At 30.9% G+C, this 23,204-nt stretch overlaps 2 protein-coding genes across 2 annotated transcripts; both read left to right on the top strand.

Annotated features, from left to right (window-relative positions):
• Positions 1 to 3,406: 3,406 nt before the first annotated feature.
• Positions 3,407 to 5,745, top strand: LOC117170953 (trypsin-2-like). The gene is made up of 2 exons (XM_033357994.1): positions 3,407 to 3,452; positions 5,033 to 5,745. Exons 1-2 carry the CDS (start codon positions 3,407 to 3,409, stop codon positions 5,743 to 5,745), a joined length of 759 nt encoding a protein of 252 aa, XP_033213885.1.
• Positions 5,746 to 6,702: 957 nt separating this feature from the next.
• LOC117170952 (polyserase-2-like) lies at positions 6,703 to 21,189 on the top strand. Its single transcript, XM_033357993.1, has 6 exons — positions 6,703 to 6,756; positions 6,903 to 7,616; positions 14,576 to 15,310; positions 17,842 to 18,542; positions 18,589 to 18,595; positions 20,489 to 21,189. The coding sequence occupies exons 1-6, from the start codon at positions 6,711 to 6,713 to the stop codon at positions 21,187 to 21,189; spliced, it is 2,904 nt and encodes a 967-aa protein (XP_033213884.1). The 5' UTR covers positions 6,703 to 6,710.
• Positions 21,190 to 23,204: the final 2,015 nt, after the last annotated feature.

The raw sequence follows: 23,204 nt of genomic DNA, 5'->3' as shown, positions 1-23,204 counted from the left end.
TGGTTCTTTAACTTTTCTGAACTGCAGATTATGAAGATGGCTTTTTCACAAAGTTTCAACTAGTCGGTTTAGCGGACTGGTTAGCACTCCCGACTGCTAGGCGATATATTTAGATATATAGATGTAGGTTCGAAACCCCGTAGCGTTACAAATTTTATTCGTAATATAATGTTCAAAATGTAATATATTAGTGTTAGGCCGACAATAGCAGCTAAACCTTGGCTGCCAAGTGCAGACCATAGTTATCATTCTGTCATTGGCGCGATAATGTCAGTCGAGCTTCGGCAATATTTTTGCCGAATCTTAACAAAAACGGAATAACTAAAAAAAATATTTCCATTTTCTTTCAAAGAAAATTACATTTTTACCAACAGAGGCAACTTTTCAACTAAGAAGGATTCCGTATTTAAAAAGGAAAATAAATTAAAAATTTTTTTTTTTAATTTTCAAATCAAGTGAAAGAAATTTCAACAAAAAAGTTGAATGCTCATTCAAAGAGGGTAACTTTTTGATGAAATTATCGAAATCCTATTGTAAACTCTGCAGGAATACTGCGATTGAATCTAATAAATTGTTACAAAGTTAATTATCCTGGCTCCGTATTTCAAAAAAAGTTTAAACTAACTTTACAGGGAATTGCGATATTTCAGGACTTTAATATAAATTCAGACGATTCTGATATTAAGTTTTTGGAATATATAAAAGTGGGGTGACTGGGTCATAAATTAGAGGTGTCTCATAAGCGAATAATTATTAAATAATTTTTCAATTTTAAAGCGCAGGTGTGAAAAATATTGCTGACTTTAATGTCTTTTAAATATTCAAACTTTAAAAAAAAAGTAAAAAGAAATAAGGCTTGAGTCCCGCTAAAGGACTCGTTATGAGACTAATCAGTAATTGAGTACAAACTTTCTTCAACAATTTTTAGAATTCTAGATAGAGACAAATGTACTAGAAACGTTTCATTATATTTTTTTCCAAATGTTCACAAGTTCTATTTTGCTGTTTTTTTTTGTTGTTGAAAATTTAGTACAAGTATTGAAGGACTTTGTATCCCAAAAATATACTTAAAAAATATTAAGTGGGACATTTTCGGTACTCTTGTTCTAAAAAAGATACTTTGATCTTTTTAGGTACGTTAGTTCAATTTTAGTAGAATATATGGAAATTTTTTGTATCGAATAAAAAATGTCCATTGTGATGTAATTAAAATGCCGGATAAATATCACATTTTCTTCCATTTTTTAAAAAGACAAACTACTAAAAAAATTACTAAAAAAGATCGATTTTTTTATTGTGAGCAGGACCTAATTGTTTTGGTATCGTTTTTTAAATTTGTCAAGCCTAAAATAATTTTTAGGACAGAGGTATCAGAAAAGTTCCATTCTATTTAATTTTTTTACTTCTTACAAGTATTAGTGGTATTCATTTTGCAAAAAAGTACTGCTGAAATAGGAGTAAAGTACCAAAAAAGTAATATAGTCACATTTCAGTAGTACTTTTAGGGAGATAAAATTGGCACTTCTGAAAATATACAGAAAAAAAATCAAATGGAACCCTTCTGGTACTCCTTTTCCATAAATTATTTCGGACTTGAAAGAATAAAGAAAAGTAAGTGAGACTTTATTGAAATTTTTTGTCCTAAATAAGTCCTTCTCGATATGAAATGCAAATTAGGTAGGAAATTTCCGATATTTTTGTCTAACAATTAAATTTTTCTATTAAATTTGTCACAAGAATTATTTAAGGCTTGATAAAATTAAGACCAAAAATTAGATGAGGCTTTTGTAATACTTTTAATTTAAAAAAGTCCAACACAAAAATGTAACAAAAAAGTGGAACTCTTTCCATTCTAAAATAATAAAACGGAACTTTTATATTTAGTCAGTAATTAAATACTTCAATTAGTACTTTTGTCTAAGAAATGATTTCGCTCTTGTAAAATCAAAGAAAAAATTTAAGTGAAACTTTTAGGGTGTTTAGCTTTTCTATTACTTTTGTTGTACAAACTTTTTAAGGCTTGAAAAAGTGAAGAAAAAAAAGATGTGAACATTTTCTGGTATTTTTATCCTAAAAAAGCCCTGTTCAAAATAAAAAAAAAAAATTAGCACTTTTGATACCTGTTCTGCAAAATTCTCATAAGCACGTGTAAAAATTAAAAAAAAAGTTTGTTCTTTTTTAGTACTTTCGTCCATACTTAAACTTAAATTTGGTTTTTTGGTACTGAAGGTATTTGTCGGGCCAAAAGTCAGATCACTGAAAAAATAGTTTTTCTAGGATTTTAAAAATCAAAATATTTTAACTGATATCATTCTAAATAAAAAACATTTTTTGTGAAGAATGTGAAAATTCACAACAAAAAAACAGTAATTTAAACCATGTTTTTTGCATTTGATTTTTTTCTTTTCATTGCTTCTTACCAATTTTTGAGAAAAGATTGCATGAAAGAAATGAAGGCTTATTTTTCCGGGAAAACATTCTCTATAACTCTACTTTTCAAATTTTGAAAGTAATTTTTTCTGTTGTTTCTATGGCTTCTTTTATGTCTCTAAATTGTTAAAACCATTTTTTTGTGAGAAAAGTTTTTTGAAACAAACAATTATACTTTAAAATTATTTAGTTATTTCTAAAATTAGAAACGGCAGAGCTGCAGAGAATGTTTTCCCGGAAAAAATAGGCCGCCATTCATTAAAATGCAATCATTTTTCAAAAATTGGCAAGATGCAACGGACAAAAAATGCAATAGAAAAATAACATGGTTAAAATTAATGTTTTTTCTTATTAATTTCAATATTTTCTACGAAAAATAATGTTTTTAATTGTAAATGACATCAGTTATAATATTTGGTTCTTAAAATCATATTAAAACTATTTTGTCAGATATCTTACTTAGGGCATGAAAACCACCTTAAGTTTTGATTAGTCTTGTTCCCAGTGGTTTAGTTGGATTTTATCCAAGATCTCACTGGGATTTCAATTTAATTCTTTTTTACTCTGGATTTTGCTGATTAATTCGAATTATTAATAAAACACTTTGAAGCAAATGTCACATGTCACATCCACAGACCTGTCGATTTATATCTGCAAGTACTTTGCTTCGCAGGAACCGTTTAATAAATCTTGAGAAATCAGACAGACTTGTCTGATTGATGCAATTAAATGACGTTGTACCCTACATTCTTCTGATAATCAATATGATTTCCGCAATTTGAAGAGCCTTTATACACGTGTTGAAATATCAAATGTCTCTTTTGACTTGAACGTATTAATATTCTGTAATGATGATACTTATCAGATTTGATTCCATGATAGTTTAGATGATTTCTTACAGGATAAGCCAAATAAGTATAAAAAAGAAAGATTCAGCCTTGATTTTTTACTCTAATTTGGTCAGTGATATTTAAACATGTTCAGGAATTTTGCAATCGTCGGCATTTTAGCTCTTGCCACTGGTGAGTTTTTTCTTCATTTTTTAAAAAAAATGGTTTGAAGAATATAATTATTTGCCTAATATTTATAACTTAAGGTTGGCAGTATAGAACTAGATAAACAAAAAATTGGAATTTTTCAAAAGACTGAAAATTATTCTGAATAGTCAAAATCAGCATTCAAAGATCAAATAAAAGTTTATTCTCGAGCCCTAGAGGTACTGAATTAAGATCAAGAAAGGTTATTAAAAAAAAGTTATCAAAATTCGAAAAAATGAATTTGTAAATTGACAACCTGATAAATTGTGATAATTGTGGAATACTGTGATAAATAATATAATTTACAGATTAAACCAAATTAAACCCGTTTCTGAACAATTAAGTTTCTAAATATACGTGAGTGAAGTCTAATGTGAAAAAGGTTTAATCGAACAAATGTATTATTTTCTGCGAAAATCGAGATTAAAATTTTGTTTGGAAATAAATGTTAATCATTTCAAGAAATATCAATTCTCAAACGTCGATAAACATTATTAATAAATACAAATTTTGGCTTGAATTTCAGTATCACCAACACTTTAAAACCAAAAAAATTTAGAAATAGGAAACTCATTAGTAATTAAAATTGTTTTCAGATTTAGATTTTAAATTTTCTTAATTCGCCCTAAAGACTTTTAAGTTTATCTGGAATTTTTGAGAATTTTGCTAAATTTCTATTCACTGCCATTTACATAAATTCAATGCAATTTTCTGGATAAAAAACATTTTGTTGTATTTACTTAAAATATTTTTATTTAAGCCTGAATTCTTTTAAATGCATATTGGATTCGAATTGATTGTATCGAATTCTCTTCAATTCTTATAGATTCATTCGATTGAACCCAGCTCAAAGGGTTCTTGTTTATTTTCACATTTACATTTCACATCCTTGAAACTTTTAAACGCCTCTTGAATTCTAAGGCATTCTTTTAAAATTTTCTGAATTCCCTTAAAATTTTCTAAATTGACTCTGAACTTAATGAATTTAATACATTTTATTAATATTTCTAAATTGATTTCAATCCATCTAAAATAATCACAAATTTACCTCAAATTTTTCGTTAATTTTCGTCTTTCAGGGGTAAAATAATTTTTTAGCCACTAATTTAAATTTTTCAAATTCTAGAAATAATCCAATTAATTTCCAAACTAAAAACGGTCTAGCGCAACCTCTAAATAAGGGTTTGATAATAAAATCTATGACAGTGTGTTTTCACAAAAAATAAGAAATTTGTGGGGAGAGTAGCGTTTGCGAAATTTAAAAGTACAAATTTCTATGGCACCCTAATATATAAAACTAAGAAGGGAAAAATCAGGGAATGAAATGTATTGTTATTCCAGACAGATTCTTGGTTTGGAAAAACAAACATTTTCTATTAGCAAAGAAATTTGGTGCAGAAAAAGCTGAATTTTTTTTTAATCAAACAAATTTGTTTTTAATTGACAACATTTTATCCGTACCAATATTTTCTTAGTGACTAGTATCAAAATTTGGAAAATTTACACATTCAAATTTACATGGTTTCCCTATTATAGATATTTAACAACATTTTTTTTATTTGTAGCCAGTCCAACTCGTAACCTAGATGGAAAGATAGTCGGTGGTTATGACATCAATATTGAGGAAGTTCCCTACCAAGTTAGTCTCCGAAGTTACGAGTCTCATAATTGTGGAGGCAGCATCATCAGTGACAGACATATCCTTACAGCAGGACATTGTGTTGGAGGATCTCCTCATCCATATTCAGTCAGAGTAGGTTCTACCCAACGACAGTCCGGTGGAAGCATCCACCAGGCTGTAAAAGTAATCTCGCACAACTTCACAATTACGGCCGAAGGAGTGCCAATCAATGATCTTGCTATCCTTGAAGTCAGCCCACCTTTTGAATTCAATGAAAAATGTGCACCAATCCCTCTCTACGATCTGAAGGAAAAGATCAAACCGGAAACCATTGCTTTGATCAGTGGATGGGGAAGGACATCCACTGGCGGACTCCCTTCTCATCTTCAAGCAGTCAAAGTTCCAATAATTAGCAAAGAAGATTGCAATGAAGCCTATGACTTTTTGGCTTCCATTCCTGAAGGGGAAATTTGTGCTGCTTATCCAAGTGGTGGTAAGGATTCATGTCAGGGTGATTCAGGTGGTCCTCTTTCTGTTGATGGAAGATTAGCTGGTATTGTCTCATGGGGAATAGGCTGTGGTGTTAAAGGAAATCCCGGTGTTTACACTTCGGTTGCTTACTACGCAGATTGGATCCAGGAAAAAATATCCGCGTGATTAGTTTATCTATAGATCATCTTGAAAGATATTTCAAGGGGTGAAAATCTCTTCAATTCTCTTTCACAATTTTCACTAATGACGTGCAATCTTTTTCTAAGATTGCTAAACAAAAATAATACTACAATTATTACTCGAGTTATAGCTTTTGCTTGAAATGTGAAAGAAAATTGTAAGTACCTGATGAATGCATCGACTCTCTAGAATATCTGTACATATGTGTGAAAAGAATGTGTGAATAAATATAATAATAAAGAATTTCTTTCTTTTTTGGTCCCCTTTCTTTTTAATATCATCATTTATATAAAGAATTGATTTAGCAAATGATTTGGCTGTCAAAACTTGAAATGTATAGAGCTGGATTCATTTCTAAATTATAGGCTTTAGCATTTCATTTCTGATACCATATAATAAATATCCGAGGTGTATGCAGAGAGAAAATTCAATATAGAATTGAAATATTTTCACTCTATGTCTTGAAAGTAAGCTTTACACAGAGTATGATCAAACCTTTTTTAATTAAACTTAAACAAGAACTTATAATTAAATTGAAAGACAACGTCAAAAAACTGATACAATTTTAAATTGTCATTAAATATTTTGTTTCTTCATTTTGCAAAAACCTAGTTTTTTACCAAAATGTAATTAAGAAGGCTCTAATTTGAAACCGATAAACCTCCAAGTTATTAAGATTTTCATCTAGAAGCATTGCGTGTCTATCAGTGATTGGTATTTTAAAAATCAGATTAAGCTCATGATTATCATTCTAATTTTATCGAAGATTTAAATGCCTACAATTCTGTTACTAAACTTTCATTTACGTATAGAACTGATAAGATTGCAAAGTTCATAGTTATGCTTTGATATCATGATTCAATCATTGATTGCCAATGCTTCTGAACATATATAAACCCCGGTTAGGTGCATCGTATCAGTTCAGATTCGACCATCAGTAGCCAGGCAAGATGTTCAAGCTTCTAGCAATTACGACACTGTTGGCGGTCGCAGTTGGTGAGTTACTTATAAAAATTTTTCAATTTCCTATTCTGTTTTTTCAGCTGAAGTTTCCCTCAATGATCAAATAAAAATTTATTTTAACTTTTTAAATATTGTACCCAACAATTTTACACTTTATCTAACTCGAAAATTGTTTGCAGCCAATCCAATTATAAAAAACGATGGGCGAATAGTTGGTGGCCTAGAAATTCCAATCGAGGATATTCCTTACCAAATCAGTCTCCATAAATACTCGATCCATACATGCGGTGGCAGCATTATTTCTAAAAATTTTGTTCTCACTGCAGCCCATTGCGTTTTCGACGACCCAGCAAGAATGTTCACAGTTCGAGCAGGCTCATCCAATCAGAAAAAAGGTGGTAGTCTTCATAGGGTTGTGAAAATCATCAAGCATAGTTTTGGATTCACAGCCACTGGTGTTCCTTACAATGATATTGCATTATTGGAAGTTAGCCCCCCGTTCCAATTTGATGATAAACGTGCACCAATTCCTCTTCACACTTTCAAAGAAGAAATTGAAACAGGAAGCATAGCTCTTGTAAGTGGTTGGGGTAGAACTGATTCTGAAATAAGACCAGCTTATCTTGAAGCAGTGGAAGTACCAATGATTTCTAGAGAGGAATGTATAAAAGCCTATAAAACACAGGAACAGCTTCCAACAGGAGAAATTTGTACTATGTATCAGGTTGGAGGAAAAGACGCTTGTCAGGGTGATTCTGGTGGTCCCTTAGCTCTTGATGGTCATCTAATTGGAATTGTCTCTTGGGGAATTGGTTGCGGTGTCAAAGGAAATCCTGGAGTGTATACAGATGTTTCTCATTATGCTGAATGGATCAAGGAAAATGCTGGACTTTGAGGAAATGATAATTTGGAGAAAGTCAGAATCAACTTTTATTTTTATCTTATGACTGTTTTATGAAAGATAAAAATCGAATTTTGATTTTACGTTTAATGCTAAGACTTTTGAAGTCACGACTGTAATTAGAAATAGTTAAGCTGAGAATCTACTGTACATAATACTTGTCTTTGTTAAATTATGAAATAACATTTTTATTTGAAGATAAATTATTCTAATTAATGTATTTTAGAAAACGTTTTTCATTTTATTGGTAGTTTCACTTTAAAATTGTGAGTATAAAGTTAAAGAAAATATAAGAAAGTAATGCGAGGATATTTAACTAGGTAATTGCATCTAGTTATTTAGTTCTAACAAAATCAAAGATAAACATTTCCGTATTTTTTCCATCGTTTATAATTTTTGATCTAGCATTCAATAAAAATTCTCAATGAAAAAATTTCAGATAAAGATTCTGGGAACATTCTGTGGCTTTCTATTTTTGTAAAAATATAAATAATGATGTCCCTTATTATGGATTGAAAAGATAAGCAAATCAATATCAGTTTACTTGAAAAAAGTTTGATCCATTTCAAAACGCATTTATCAAATGGATTATCATTCTGACTTCTATTTTTTATTGCAATAATTTTTATGACAGATAATATATGAATAGCATGTTATGTTAACAAATATCGATATTTATATGAAATAATCATACCTGTATCTTACTTTCCCAAAATCATTAAATAATTATTCTGCTGACATTTCCAATGATAAACAAAGCAGAATTTTTTAATAAAATGTAATAATCTTTACTCCAAGCTTCAGATACGGTTATATTTTTGAATGAAGAAAGGTTTTCTCATACCTAGAAAGAAATATTTTTGTCCTTTTAGTCTTAAAACCTCTGTATGAATGAACATGTATTTTTTTCTTAATATGTTTGGTAAATAACCTGATTAGATTACGAAGTTAATATAATCTATGAATCATAGGAGTACACTTACTCCAGAATCTGCAAGTGCACATAAATAGTCTTTTTGAATGACAAGCGTATTCGTATTGGAATGGATCAACAAAAAGCATTAAAAATGCACAAATTTATTTTATTTTTTTCCTTAGTTGCAATTGAGAGCGGTGAGTTTATTTTAATTGAAAATGTATCTTAATCGAAAATCCAATTTAAGGATGTTCATAAAATTGAGTCCACTGCAAAATAAGGAAACTTTTTAAATGATGTATAAAATCGACGAAAATAGACCCAGTGTTAATTACTGCAAATTTTAGGGGTAAACTCTTAGCGTCGTTTAGAGAAAAATTTTCAGCGGAATTGTTTAATTAACAAAATTTATATAAATTGTAGCGAATTAAAAAAACGAAGATTGTTTCTATTATCGTCGATTGTATAAATTATTATAAAAATGGCTACATTTTTAGCTTGACTTACCGTATAGGATATAATTTAAAAATTAAAGAATAGCTAATTCAAAAAGTTGTGAAATCGATAAATTCTTGTTGAAGTAAAGTCTTCGGGGCCAAATTTTTGATATTTTTAAATATTTCAGGTATATTGCATCAAAATTTCAATAAAAATGTTGATTTTCAATGAAATGATTGAATTGACTAATAACAACAAAATCTCTACGAATCATTTTTACTATTTATCATTATTGTTTATTATTCTTTATTATCTATCATTATTTTAAGAAAAATCTTTTTAAGTTAATTTTTAACGTTAAAAAGCACTTTATCCCTAATCCCTTCTCCTCCAAACTTCACTGCTTCGTTCTCCATCCCATCTTCTTCTGATCAAAGCAATGGTTTCCGGTTTGATCTTTTCCTTCAGATCGTAGAGAGGGATTGGTGCACATTTTTCATTGAATTCAAAAGGTGGGCTGACTTCAAGGATAGCAAGATCATTGATCATCTTCTTCTCCATCCCGTCGCCTTGTTTCTTTTTACCCATTTATTGCCTCATCCACTTCTTCTTTTGTTATCTCGTTGCCTTCCTCCATTTCTCCTTGGACTATCCTACACTTTTCCCCTTTGTTCTTATTTTGCTCTCCCCCTAATAGAACCTTAAAATAATTCGTCCATTCCTCCATTTCTATTTCTTCGTTAACGCCCTTCATTTCCCCTCTATCCCTATTTATCACATCCCAAACTCTACCTTCTTTGATCGCTTTTTCTACCTCTGCCTTATATTCTTCCTTTCCCCTCTGTCTTTTTATTTCCAGCATCTTCTCATGTTCTTTTTTCCTCCTGTTATACTCCTCCTTCTCCGTTTCCCCTCTTCACCATTTGCTCATACACACTCCTAACCTTCTTCTTTTCCATCTTTTGTTTAAACTCTTTTAATTTATCTACCCCCCAGATTCCCATTTTCGTGTTTCGTTCGCACACTTTTTCCTTTCTCCCTCTGCCGCGCTTACTGATGCCTCTTCTTAGTGTAACTATGACCGGGAAGTGCTCGGACCCTATCTCATTCCCTACCTTCATACTCCCTATCATATGCCGCATTCTTTCTTCAGCCAAGATATAGTCTATTACTGTTGCTCCCTTTCCTATGAATGTGATCTCCCCTTCCTCATCTCTTTTCATATTACCATTGCATATAAACCATCCTGTTTCTCCTATCATGCCTAGTAACTTCCTCCCCTCCCTGTCCGTCTCTCTATGTTTGGATTTCCTTATAAATGCCTCCTTTTCTTCATCCCATAACCCTCCCCCTTGTTCGCCAGTCCATGCATTTAAGTCCCCTCCTATCAAAACCAATTCTTCCTTCTTTTCCTCCATCCACCTCATTATTACTCTCCAGCCTTCCTCTTACCCTCTTCTTCTGTGTACACACACCACTGCTATTTCTACTTTCCCAATTATAATTTTTCTTATCATTGTTCGATCCTTTTCCTCCATGTTCCCGTCTTTTCTCCCTTTTACTGCTAATTCTTTTTTCACCCCTGACGCCATGCCGCCCATCCCTCTCCCTTTAACGTGTTCTTTTCTTGCTTCTTGCATTATCCAAACATGACCTTTCGGTAACAGTTTTTTTATTCTCTTCCAATCCTTCTCATCTGCCCAAGTTTCACTCATCATAATCACATCTCACTTTTCTAACTCCTCCCAAAATCCCTTATTCTTATTCAAACCTGACACATTCCAGAAAGCTATTTTCACGTTTCTCTCTTCCCCTCCCTCCTTTTTCCTCTTCACTTTGTTTCCCCTTAGCCGTTTGGAAACCCCTCTGATTTATTTCTAGACTCTTTTTTGTCTCCCTTCCCCCTACCTTTCTCAAGACTTTTTCCTTTTTTCCTTAATTCTTCTATTTCTTTATCCCAGCACCATTCCTCCCCATTTATCCATAACCTGTCTCTCCCTATCCACACCATATGGCCCCTTTTCCTCTCTACCCAAGCGCTCTGCTCTATTTGTCATCTCCTTTTCCTCTCCCTCCATATCAGATCTTCTTCAATTCTTTCTCTTCTTCCTCTCAATAATTTTTTTCTCTCCATAATTTTCTTTTTCTCCTCCTCACTTCCCACTTTTACTAGAAACATTCCTTCTTTTCCTTCCTTTGTCCCTCCTATTCTCTTGACTCCTTCTATCCTTACCTGCACTCTAAAATCTCGAAAAAGATTTGTTATTTCCACTTCTCCTGTTTCACTCTCCACTTTTAATCTCTTAACTACCATGTTATTTTTCCTCTTTTCCCTTTCTTCCCCTTCTAATCTTCTTTCGATCTCACCGAGTCTTTTCTTCAATCTTTCATTCTCACGTTCTTTTCATTCCCTTGAACTATTTCCTCATTTTCTATTTTTTACCCCATATGCTCATTCCTAATTTCTAGACTGGATACCCGCTCTTCCAACTGTTTTATTTCTCTAGATCTCTGTTCGTCAACCTCTCTCTGTCTATTCTCAATGCTCTCTAGCTTACCCCAACCTGGTATTTCTCCGCCTTCCAACGTTTATCCCATTCTTCCCATTTTTCTCTGACCTTTTTCCCTTCCCCCCTTACATCTTTTCCCTGTCTATTCATATCCCTATTCATGTCATCCAATCTCTTTCTTGTTTCCTCTCTAAACCCTTTAATGAGAGCTTCCAATTTTTCAAACATCCCCCCATCCCCCTTCTCTCACTGGTGTTTTCCTTTTAATTCTAACTCCCTTGTTCTCCTGGTCCCTTAATTGCTTAAAACCTTTCTAATGTTTTTGAACTTTTTCGAAATCTTTTAAAATATTTTAAAAAAATATTTTTAACTAATCTCTTAAAATTAATGTCTAATCATAAAAATTAATTTTTAATTGTCTTGATAATCCTAAAAAAATGTTGCGAATTTGTAACCTAATTTTCAAAACAGAAAATTTGCGAAATTTAAATAAAAAATAGTAAAAGGGCTGAAAATTTTAATTAACGATATTAAAATATTCCTATAATAAGCAATTTCCGAAATAACATCATTTGGAACATTTTAATTTGCGAAAGTTAGGAAATTCTAAATTACCAATATTTAAAATTCAGCGAAAAAAATCTAATAGTTAAGGATTTTCTTTATTTCAATTATTTGAATATAAAGAATCACTTACTTACTTAAAATATTTAGTGTGTATTATGCATAATACAAAATAAAATATGATTCTAAGAGATATTAAAAATATTAAATAGAAACCTTTTTTTTTACGTTAAATTTTTTTAAGTTCTGAGTTTTTTCACTAATTTGAAATTTCAGAAATTCTCTATTTCGGTAATTATATTTTCGATATTTTTTAACCTTTGGGAATTTTTTTCACTGCAAAATTAGATTTCAATTATTTTTATTACTTATTCCAGTAATAAAACTATATAAAAAAGAATTCATATTTTAAAAAATTAATATAATGTTTGAAAAGACAAGTTTTTCTGTACGAAGAAATTCTTATAGAGGGAAAAACTTCGAACATATTTTCCTCATGTAATAGTGTATATGAAAAAATAAAGAAAATAATTAAAGGTGGAAGATTTGATAGTTCAAGTTCTTTTAAGGAACTCGAAACAGTGTAGATTGCACCTTAAGCTATGACAATCGAAATTTAGTTACGTCAATTTGTTCCCAAGATACCTATTTTTAGAGAAAGTTTTAATCTTTTCAGAATTCACCTGAATATTCAAGGAACCCTAAGTTTATGAAAAAAATTGTGGGTGAAAAAAAAACTTGTCATATCATATTTTTGATAAAATGTAAATGCTCTATAGCTACTTTGAAAAATAATTGATGATATTCCCCTGAATTTTTTAGAAGGGATATACTTTTTAATTGATTTTTTTTGTTACTATTTTATTTGTGAATAACAATCTACCTCAAATTTAATAAAAGAATGGACAATAAAATCTAGAATTAGCTGTCTTCCTGGGGTACATTCTTCTCCTGTTGTGAAAAGGAACATATTAAAAAATAAAATTAAAAAAAATATATGTGTAAAAATTTAAATGGAAATAAACTATAAATTTTTATGAAGCATTATTAATTCAGACAGAAATAGAAAATAGTTATCTATTTTTCGATAACATGAGATATTAATTTCACTGATTCTGTTTTATTCGTGATTTCATCAAACACAAAACAATATTTAATTTTAATTTTATAATCTTATTATTTTGAACATCTGAGGTAATAATTATATTTATTTTAATATAGCCACTGACCCAAATTTATTCACGTATTCTCGTTACCCATAGTCCATAGTCTAAATACATCAGATTAACAGTATCAACATGACCTTCAGAAAATTATGATTAGCGGTTGTGATAATATCTTATAAATAAGATCTGGCAAAATGATAATGTCCAGATGCAATTCGGTCCGCAGTCATCGAAAATGATTGGAACCCTCGCGGTCTTTGCCTTAGTGGCTTGTATATTTGGTGAGTCTTTTTAAAAAATGTTGAAAGTTTTAGTTAAAAGAAATGTGAGTAAAAAAGAATTCTTCCTTCCACGTTAATTCTATTTATTGGCAATACGTGACCATAAAACGACAAGGTGTTTTCTTCCATTTGAACAACTTTCCAGAAAAATATTTTTAAAAATGGTTATTATGTACATGAAGACGTTTTCTGATAAGAAGAAGAATTTGTTACCTGTTTCTGAAAAGAATAATACTTTTATTGATATGAGATTGGTTTTCTCTAAAATTGTCGTAAATCAGAAATAAATTAATATGCTTACAACGCAACGTTGGGACAGTAAGCTTTTATTATTTTGACATTAGCAGCTACTTGGAATTTTGAGCTGTCATCTTTTTTCATTTGCTAGATAGTAATCTGGAAACGAGGCACTAGATATTGCATTGTGGTTCTACACTTTTTCATGTGCATATTTTACATTATAAATTTTACCTATTTAGACAATTTTGTTAAAAAAGTGAGATCAAACCCTATGGTTCGAGATTTAAGAATGGTCCAATTTTTATTTGTTATAAAGAAAAACTAAAATAAGAACCTTCATTGAAAGTACATCAGCTTTTCGCGATGATTTTTTTATTTAAGCTTTTAACATCCTATTTATATTAGGATACTGTATTTTATTTTATTTAATACCCTTATTTTCCTAAGCATTTTTTAACACAACCAAGGATACTCTGACTCATTAAAAGTGTCCCAGTTTGTTTTAATCCTACATTTGATATTAAAACCATCCAATTTCGATCTCACCAATTAGCTTCGACAAAAGGCTTTCCAATAAAGTTATATTATCAAACGCAAAGACCTCAAACCTTAATCGGGAACTTCTCAATGTGAGAAATTCAATTATTATTTGTAATTGTCACATAATTTTGATAACAAAGTTTAATCATTTTATTCGAGTGAGTATAACTCTGCTGCAAATCACTTTCATCTATCTTGAAGATCAAAAATAGATCCTAGGATTTCTTATTTAACTTTTAGCGTGATACAAATATAAATTAACTTAATATAAATTCACTTCAAATTATTGTTGTTAGCTGATCCATCGACAGCCCTCGATGGACGGATAGTTGGTGGCAAGGAAGTAAAAATTGAAAGTTTCCCCTACCAAGTTAGCTTGAGACACTTTGGATTGCACTCTTGTGGAGGAAGTATCATATCTTCTGATTACGTTCTTACGGCAGCTCATTGTGTAGATGGTTTCAATTTCTTTTACCGAATTCGAGCAGGATCATCCCACAAACTCGTTGGCGGAACCTTGCACCATGTTAAGAGAATAATCAAACACAGTGGATACATGGTAACTAAACAAGGTGTACCTGTAAATGACATTGCTCTCATTCAAGTCAGACAACCTTTTAAATTCGACAAAACCCATGCTGCGATTCCTCTTTATGAAGAAGCATCCAAAACTGGTATCACTGCCACAATTAGTGGATGGGGAACCACCAATTCAGAAATATCTCCAAATTATTTACGAGCAGTAGATGTACCCATAATTAGTAAAAAAGAATGCAAAGAAGCCTATAAAAACCTCACTGTTCTTCCCGAGGGACAAATTTGTGCTGCTGTGCCAGAAGGGGGAAAAGACGCTTGTCAAGGTGATTCTGGTGGTCCTTTGGCTATCAATGGAAAATTGGCTGGTATTGTATCATGGGGAAGTGGCTGTGCTGTCAAAGGAAAGCCTGGAATTTATACTGAAGTAGCTCACCATTTAGTGTGGATACAAAGATACGCCAATTTGCAATTATCGTATGATAATATGATATATCGTATTAATTAGCAAAGAGAATTGCATTTCCACTTAATAATATACAGAAATAGGACAAGATTACTTTGAATTTTATTTTAAATCTAAAAGTCCAACCACTTCAAAAAATTGTGATTTGAGAAACATGGGTTTATTTATCATACACATTTTTTCACAGATTAATGAGGAAAGGGGTTTGAAAAATTTGAAAGCTGTTTTAAAATTTTCAAATTTTTTAGAATTTAAATGAAACCTTATTATATAAAAAAGTGCCTTTTAAAATATTTTGAATATTAAAGGAGTATTATTTTTTAATGTTTTATTCCATTCCATTTTTGTTCTATTCTTTAAATTTTATGCATTTTTTTCATTACTTTGAATTGCTTGGAATGCTGTTCAACTTTTTCAGATGTTTTTGAATTCTTTTCACCTACTTGCAGTCTTCTAAATTATACCTAATTCTCTAATGTATCTGAATTCATCTACATTCTCTGTATCATATAAGTTCTGTGAGTTCGTCTAAATTCTTTGAATTCCTAGCATAAATTTAAAATCTTTGAAATTCCCTTAATACGAATACAACAATTTTGTGCAAGAAGTGTATGAATCGATGGATTTTAGAGAATTCAAAGAATCTCAGGAATTCAGAATATTTAGGGAATTACGAATATTTAGGAATTTAGAGAATTCCGAGTATTATAGTGAATATTGTAATATTCAGTGATTTGGAGGAATTTTAATACTTTAAGCCATTCAGGGAATCGATAAAATTAGCATTAATTTTAAGGTTTAGAAATCTATTAATTTGAAATTAACGAGTGTATTATATTGATTTTTTACCAAATTTCAGCAAAACAACTTAAAAAATTTTTAATTTTAAATTGCCTAAATTTAAAGATTGTACACTTCTAAGTTATAAATTTGATAAATTTTCACTTTGAAATGCTTCGAGGTAAATTGTTTAAATGTTCAAACTGAAACAAATTACTTTATTCTTAAAGCTCCCAAATTTTACAGGTTCTTTAATATTGAAGACTTCGAATTAGGATTTATTTAATTATTTAAAGTTTCTAATTTAAAGCTCCTAAATTCAAAACGTTTATTCAAGGAACTGTAGAAGACATTTCCAATAAGAATCAATTATTTACCAAGCACTGTGTCAAATTATTATTTGCAACCATAAAATATCATTCTTATTATTCATTTGAAAATAATTTAATGTTAAAAGTTTCAAGCTGAAAGCTGGTCAGTAAGATTTACAGTTTTCGAATTGATCCTCTTAAAAGATTAAAAAAGGGACAAGTCATACAAATTTTGCAATATTTGAAATAATTCTCACTTTTTAACATAATAAACTTTGAAGGTTAAAGACTTTACCCCTGCTTGCAATTATTATAAATTATTATTTGTAATAGATTTGAAAAATTTAGTTATTGCCACTGAAACTAATATTAGAACTTAATAAGCCACAAAAGAGTAACAAAACAATGAAAAGCATATTGTCTTAAATCAAATATATAAGAACATGTAAGTGAAATGTCAAACATATTCGTTTCAAAAATATGAGTTTTCTATTATTAATTTGATTTTGCTGTAGAGCACCCAGAATTCAAAATGTTTTCAAAAGAATTTCATTTATTGTTAATTGAACATTATTACATACTTTTTCATACATATGCGCTTCTAGATTTCAAATAATGAAACAAACAGATTTAAACAAACAATAGCATCTCTGCAAACGAACTTCATTCTGCAAACGGAATTTATTAATTGCGTACAATTATAGATTATTATTTATAATTGTAACCGCCTATGTAAAATAATAGTTTACCTCCCTTCGTATCTTGTGAAGAGTGAGTGTGAATTATTTTAGATTTATGTTCGGAAAATAAATAAATGGTTTTTATTTATAACTTTTGTCCATTTCATTCCTCTATTCTTTTATATTCTCTTTTGTTTAAACACAGTGCAATAAAGTCGCTATGTTGCATTATTAACATATATTTTTTAACTTTAGTTGGCACAGATGAACTAACTTCATTAGTTCTTAAAAAAACGATATACGATATACGAGGATTTCTAATTGATTATTATTATTATTATTATTTCATATCTCGTACTAAACCGGCTTACATTAATTTACGTGTTAATCATAGTCCATAGTCTCTTTTGATTAAAGTCGCGACATTAGTGTTCACATAAGATTTAGCGAAGTGCTGATAACCAGATAGAATGCGGCCATCAGTTACCGAAAATGTTTGGAACACTCGCAGTCTTCGCCCTAGTGGCTTGTATCATTGGTAAGTTTTCTAATATAATATGATGTTAAAAAAAAAATTAGTGAAAAGAAATTTAGAAAAATATAATTTTCCTTTTTTTAATTTTAATTTTATTCGTTATAAATAAAAGGAAAAATAAGACAATTTCTTTATCGTAAGAAACTGTTTGCAATATACTACACTTGACAATATATAGCATCAGAAAAACCTTCAAGCAAATCCAACAATAAGTATCAACCAAGTTAATTTTTTTGCCCTAAATAATTATTTCTAGCTGAAACATCCGCTGCCCTTGATGGAAGGATAGTTGGTGGCAAGCCAGTAAAAATTGAAGACTTTCCGTATCAAGTTAGCCTGAGAAACTTAGGCATTCACACCTGTGGTGGAAGTATAATATCTTCTGAGTATGTTCTCACTGCAGCTCACTGTGTAGAAATAAACATTGAATTGTTCTACGGAATTCGAGCAGGATCAGCAAACCAACTCTTTGGAGGAACCAAGCACTGGGTCAAGAAGATTATCATAAACAGTGGATATCATGTGACTAAAGAGGGTGTGCCAGTAAATGACATTGCTTTAATTCAAGTGAAACCGCCTTTTAAATTTGGAAAAACTCGTGCTGCGATTCCTCTCTTCGAAGGAGTAGTTAAAACTGGTAGCAATGCCACTATTAGTGGTTGGGGAACAGCTGATACTGTATTTCCTCCAAGCAATTTACAGGCAGTAAATATCCCTACCATTAGTAATGACGAATGTCAAGAAGCCTATAGAAACCTAACTGTTCTTCCCGAGGGACAAATTTGTGCTTCTGTACCAGAAGGAGGAAAAGACGCCTGTCAAGGTGATTCTGGTGGTCCATTAGCTATCAATGGCCAATTGGCTGGTATCGTTTCTTGGGGACTTGGTTGTGCTGAAAAAGGTCATCCTGGTGTCTACACTCAAGTATCTTATCATTTAGATTGGATCCGAGGTTATGTCAATTTGTGATATCGTGAAAACTAAAGATATAAATTTTCTTCAGTTAAATTGTATTATTGATACTGAGAACGTAAAAAATAAATAAATTTATCTTCAAAAACTGATTTCTCCTAAAAAGTGTCAACGAAAATTAATTAATTTTTGATAAAAATATTTCCTTTTTATGTATATTAAAAATCTTTGATATTTTTATTAATTATTAACTTTCAACTTATTGATTAAAGTAATCAAATGTTTAGGCTGCTATATTATTGTGAGAGAACAATCTATGTAGATCACTGTAGAATCACTGGAGGTCCAAATTAAAGTCCACCATACTCAATTATTTCATTTCCATACAATCAATTTACTGGCTGTCATCGTTATCAACAAAAATAAGTATCAAGAAGCCTGTGTAAAATTCGTGTTTCCCATTCAAAAAGAAAATCCCATAATACATGAGTGTATAATCTGCACCAAAAAAAGTTTCATAAAAAGTTACCTTTTTTGTATTTGTCCTAAAAAATTGACAGAAAAATTCAATATAATAATTAGCTCTTTCTTCACACAAGCAGCTTTTTGTCATGGACCATCAATATGGATAAACGATAATATTGTTTAAAGGCAAAAGACAACTTTTTATCTCTTAGATATGCGCAAATCAAAGTAATCTCATAAACGTGAATCTCTTATCTGCTGTTTTTTAGATAATCTCTTATTATGTGATGTACTATTTAAAGAAGATAAAGATAAGATCAAAACAGAAGAAGTGAAGAAAATGCAAAAAATTTTAAAGCAAACAAGAAACTGTTTTGTAAATTACAGTTTATCACTATGAAACGAAATAGTAGTAGCAGTATAAAAGATTGTCCCATGGTTCACAAGTTTATATTCCCTATCTCAACAAATTCCATCAAAAAGTTACCCTTTTATTTTTTTTCTAAAAAGTTTGTCTAAAAATTCATAGTAAATGAATATCACTTTCTTGAATCAATCAGATTTTTTTAGTAGATCAATAATACGCATAAATGATAATATTATTTTAATGCAAAAGACAACCTTTTATCTCTCACATGTGCGCAAATCAAAATGATCTAATAAGCGTGGACCCGTTATCTGTCGTTCTTTAGATAATCTCTCATCGTTTCCTTGATTTCAAATATCTTCCAAGATTGTCACGTCTGCTTTCTATTGTAATCAAACTTATGCTCTCAATTACGTCGATCGACCCACAGATTTGTTTGCAATCACATCGAAATTAATCTTACTGCGAAGGATCGATTTTTTAAATTAGCATTATGATTATTAATTTCTATCGTGATTTAAAAAATGTAGTAAATTAATCTGCGGTATAAATAAGGCGAGGTGATTTTTGATCATCATTACTGAGTTGTCTGTCACAAAGCTCCAAGATGATTCAAATGTTTTTCTTTACTGCCTTGGTTGCAACCATGACTGGTAAGTTCATTTTAACATAAAATACATTAATATAACAAGTAATAAAAACAATTACTGCTTGGTAATAATGAGTAGAATTTTTCTTCAGAGATGGGGTAAAGGCAATACTGATGGAATTTAAAATCATTTTCGCACGCTCTTTGAATGAGATCAACCTTGTTTATATTTATCATTTGATAAGACTCCAAATAAAAACAATTGGTATGGATCATAAAGTTTAGGTGTGAAATGGTTATGATGAGAATCGTATTTCAAATCTGAAGACGTTTTTTTCCTGAAGTGTTGTGATATATACCAAAGCATTAGAGACAAATTAAAAAACACCATCTCTGGTCCTTTAGTCGCATAATAGTGTCAATGAATTGTTGATAGTTTGAAAAAAGTTTTCTTATTGTTGTATTCTTTAATTATTTTAAAAAATCTCCAGAAAAACACATATTGCTATCTTGCAAGCCTAGTTTATATCTGATATTTTCCTGTGCATTTATTTAACCTATTTTCTGCAGCTGAACCAATTGAAAGGACCGATGGCCGCATAATTGGTGGAACCGAAGTACTTATTGAAGCGGTTCCTTATCAAGTAAGTCTACAAATGGATAACCGTCACATATGTGGAGGAAGTATAATAACAATCAACTTCATCCTGACTGCAGGACATTGTTCGGAATATCCTGCAAGTTCTTACACCGTTCGAGCTGGATCATCAATCTGGAACAAAGGCGGAACTGTTCACAGGGTCATAGAAGTAATATTGCATCCACGTTTCGACAACTCGCTAGATTTCGTTCCAGTGAACGATATAGCGTTGATGCAGGTGCAGCCAACGTTTGAACTTGCTAAGTCGCGAAAAGTCATCCCCCTTTTTAATGGCAATGTTGTAGCTGGCAGTTTAGCGACAGTCAGTGGCTGGGGATCAACAATTTTGAGAATTATTAAACTGCATGTAGTTAGTGTACCAGCGATAACCAAAGAAGAATGCAGAAGGGCCTATAAAAAATATCTGGATCTTCCACCTGGTCAGATTTGTGCTCGCAATGAAAACGGTGGAAAGGATGCCTGCCAGGGTGATTCTGGTGGTCCTTTGGTCATCGATGGTCGATTGGCTGGGATTGTTTCTTGGGGAATTGGCTGTGCAGAAAAAAATCATCCTGGAGTTTATACCGAAGTTTCGTATCACTTATCTTGGATAAGGCAGAATAGTTTTTAAGGTTGGAGGAGGTCGATATTTTTTGTCGACTTCACCATATGACATGCAATCTTGTTGAAAATTAAGACATATCAAGAGTTCTAGAAGATTGCTAAATATATTTGTATATAAGGATGTTGTATTAGGATGTAATGTTAATAAATTATTTTAAAATAAGCAACATTCTTAGGATTTGCACTGAAAAAATAGGTAGTAGAGCCAACTTCTCAGGATGAAAAATTTTTCACGCTTATTGGTTGGCACAATTATTTTCCTTGTTGTTGGTACTACTTTGTTTATTCTTATTACAAGCCCAATAGTAATCCTAACAAGCAAAATGGTTGCAAAGTGGCATGTTTTAAAAACTCGGGTATTTAGGTCTACAACTTATTATTTCAGTGTGTAAATAAGCAAACGTAAACCAATTAGATGCTTTTATAATTTTTTACTTCTTATAATATATAGTTGTATACTTTTTATACTTATTTTAATATTATTTTAATATTATATTACTCTCTTAATTACTCACCTGGACTGCAAATAGGGATTATTACTAGCTGAGCTTACTTGTAACAAAAAACAAACCCAACTTTCGCATTTACATATGACTAGCGGCAGGGGCGGGCCCAGAAAAATATTTTAGGGGGAGGGGTCAAAAAAATTTTATATATGTATATCCCATTCATAGCTTAAAGGCGTTGGCCTTTAATACGAAAGGCCAAAAGTTTCGGGGGGGGGAGGGGGGTGAACTCCCTAAGCACCTCCCCTAGATCCGTCACTGACTAGCGGTTATGGTTTTATTTATCGAAAATTATATCTATAAATCAAATGTTCCAATTTTGCGCCAAACGATGAAAGATACGCGAAAAAATTTAAGTCCTTCAAAAAATTTAAAATTTTTCTTTTGGCCATTTTTTTGTAGGTCTCGCTTTTTCTGTTTTATGCGACGAAAATGACAAAGTCAAAGATTCTGATTTTGCGCCAAACGGTGACAAGCACGATAAAATGATAACCAGAAAATTGTAGCTTTTTAAAAGACCCATAGTTTTTTTTACTATTTTTTATCAGGCTTGATATTTTGAAGCTATTATTCGAAAATACTATATTAAAAAGACGAATCATATGCTCAAATTGAAGTAATATTACAGTTTGTTTTTAAAGCCGATTCTTAAAGCACCAGCGGCTTGACAATTTTCAATGTAATATTGATAAAAATAGAAATAGAAACTAGAAAATAGAAATAGAAAATAGACGTAGAAACTTAAAGAATAAGCTAGAGACTTGGTTTCTAACTTAGAAAATTTTATTTTTGAAACTTATCTGAAACTGACAAAGATATGTTGAAATATACCAATAATTTATATAAAGTTACCAGAAAAATGATAAAAATTATTGCAATGTTCCTGTAAATTTAAAGGAATTATTACGAAGTTATTAATTTTCATATGAACTAACAGATATTTACAAAAATATTCACCACAATATTTATCCACTACAAACTAAACCTTCCCAGGAGATAAATGACATTAAATGACTGTTGAAACTCAAGAAACAAAACTACAAAATTAAAAAAAAGTTAAATGATAATTTTATGCAGCGCCTCTTCTGAAGGGATCATCACATGTACAGTATCCCTGTCGGTGCACCACCGATAGGACCACACTTTAAAGGCAAAAGAAATTTGAAGCTGGGCATTGTCTTAAGTATCCTCTCATATTAACGTTCATTTTTTTTAAAGTCTTGCCGTAATGAGATTCTATGTACTCGAAGAATAATAGGTATAAAATAATGGATGCAAATAATGTCTTCAGAAGAGGCTTTATACAATTATGATAGAACTTCATTTACAGGTAAGATCGTTTAAGCATCTAATTGTATGTCATGTCTCTTCTTCCGAGTTTATCACATGTAGCTGTTTAAAGGAATTTACGACAACACTTTCTCAAAATCATGGAAAAAGACATCCAACTTTAGTTGAACTGAACTATATTCGAACTGAATGAAATACAAAAATGAATACAAAAAATTATGTGTCA

This window comes from Belonocnema kinseyi, chromosome 4 (assembly GCF_010883055.1).
Source record: "Belonocnema kinseyi isolate 2016_QV_RU_SX_M_011 chromosome 4, B_treatae_v1, whole genome shotgun sequence".
Taxonomy (NCBI): domain Eukaryota; kingdom Metazoa; phylum Arthropoda; class Insecta; order Hymenoptera; family Cynipidae; genus Belonocnema; species Belonocnema kinseyi.
The sequence above is the reverse complement of the archived record's forward strand: the minus strand, read 5'-3'. Positions and strand labels throughout refer to the sequence as shown.

Coding starts and splice junctions, on each gene's coding strand:
- LOC117170953 (XM_033357994.1), top strand. CDS start 3,407: ATGTTCAGGAATTTTGCAATCGTCGGCATTTTAGCTCTTGCCACTG. Junction 3,453..5,032: donor CATTTTAGCTCTTGCCACTG/GTGAGTTTTTTC, acceptor TTTTATTTGTAG/CCAGTCCAACTCGTAACCTA.
- LOC117170952 (XM_033357993.1), top strand. CDS start 6,711: ATGTTCAAGCTTCTAGCAATTACGACACTGTTGGCGGTCGCAGTTG. Junction 6,757..6,902: donor ACTGTTGGCGGTCGCAGTTG/GTGAGTTACTTA, acceptor AATTGTTTGCAG/CCAATCCAATTATAAAAAAC. Junction 15,311..17,841: donor GTATGATAATATGATATATC/GTATTAATTAGC, acceptor AATTATTTCTAG/CTGAAACATCCGCTGCCCTT.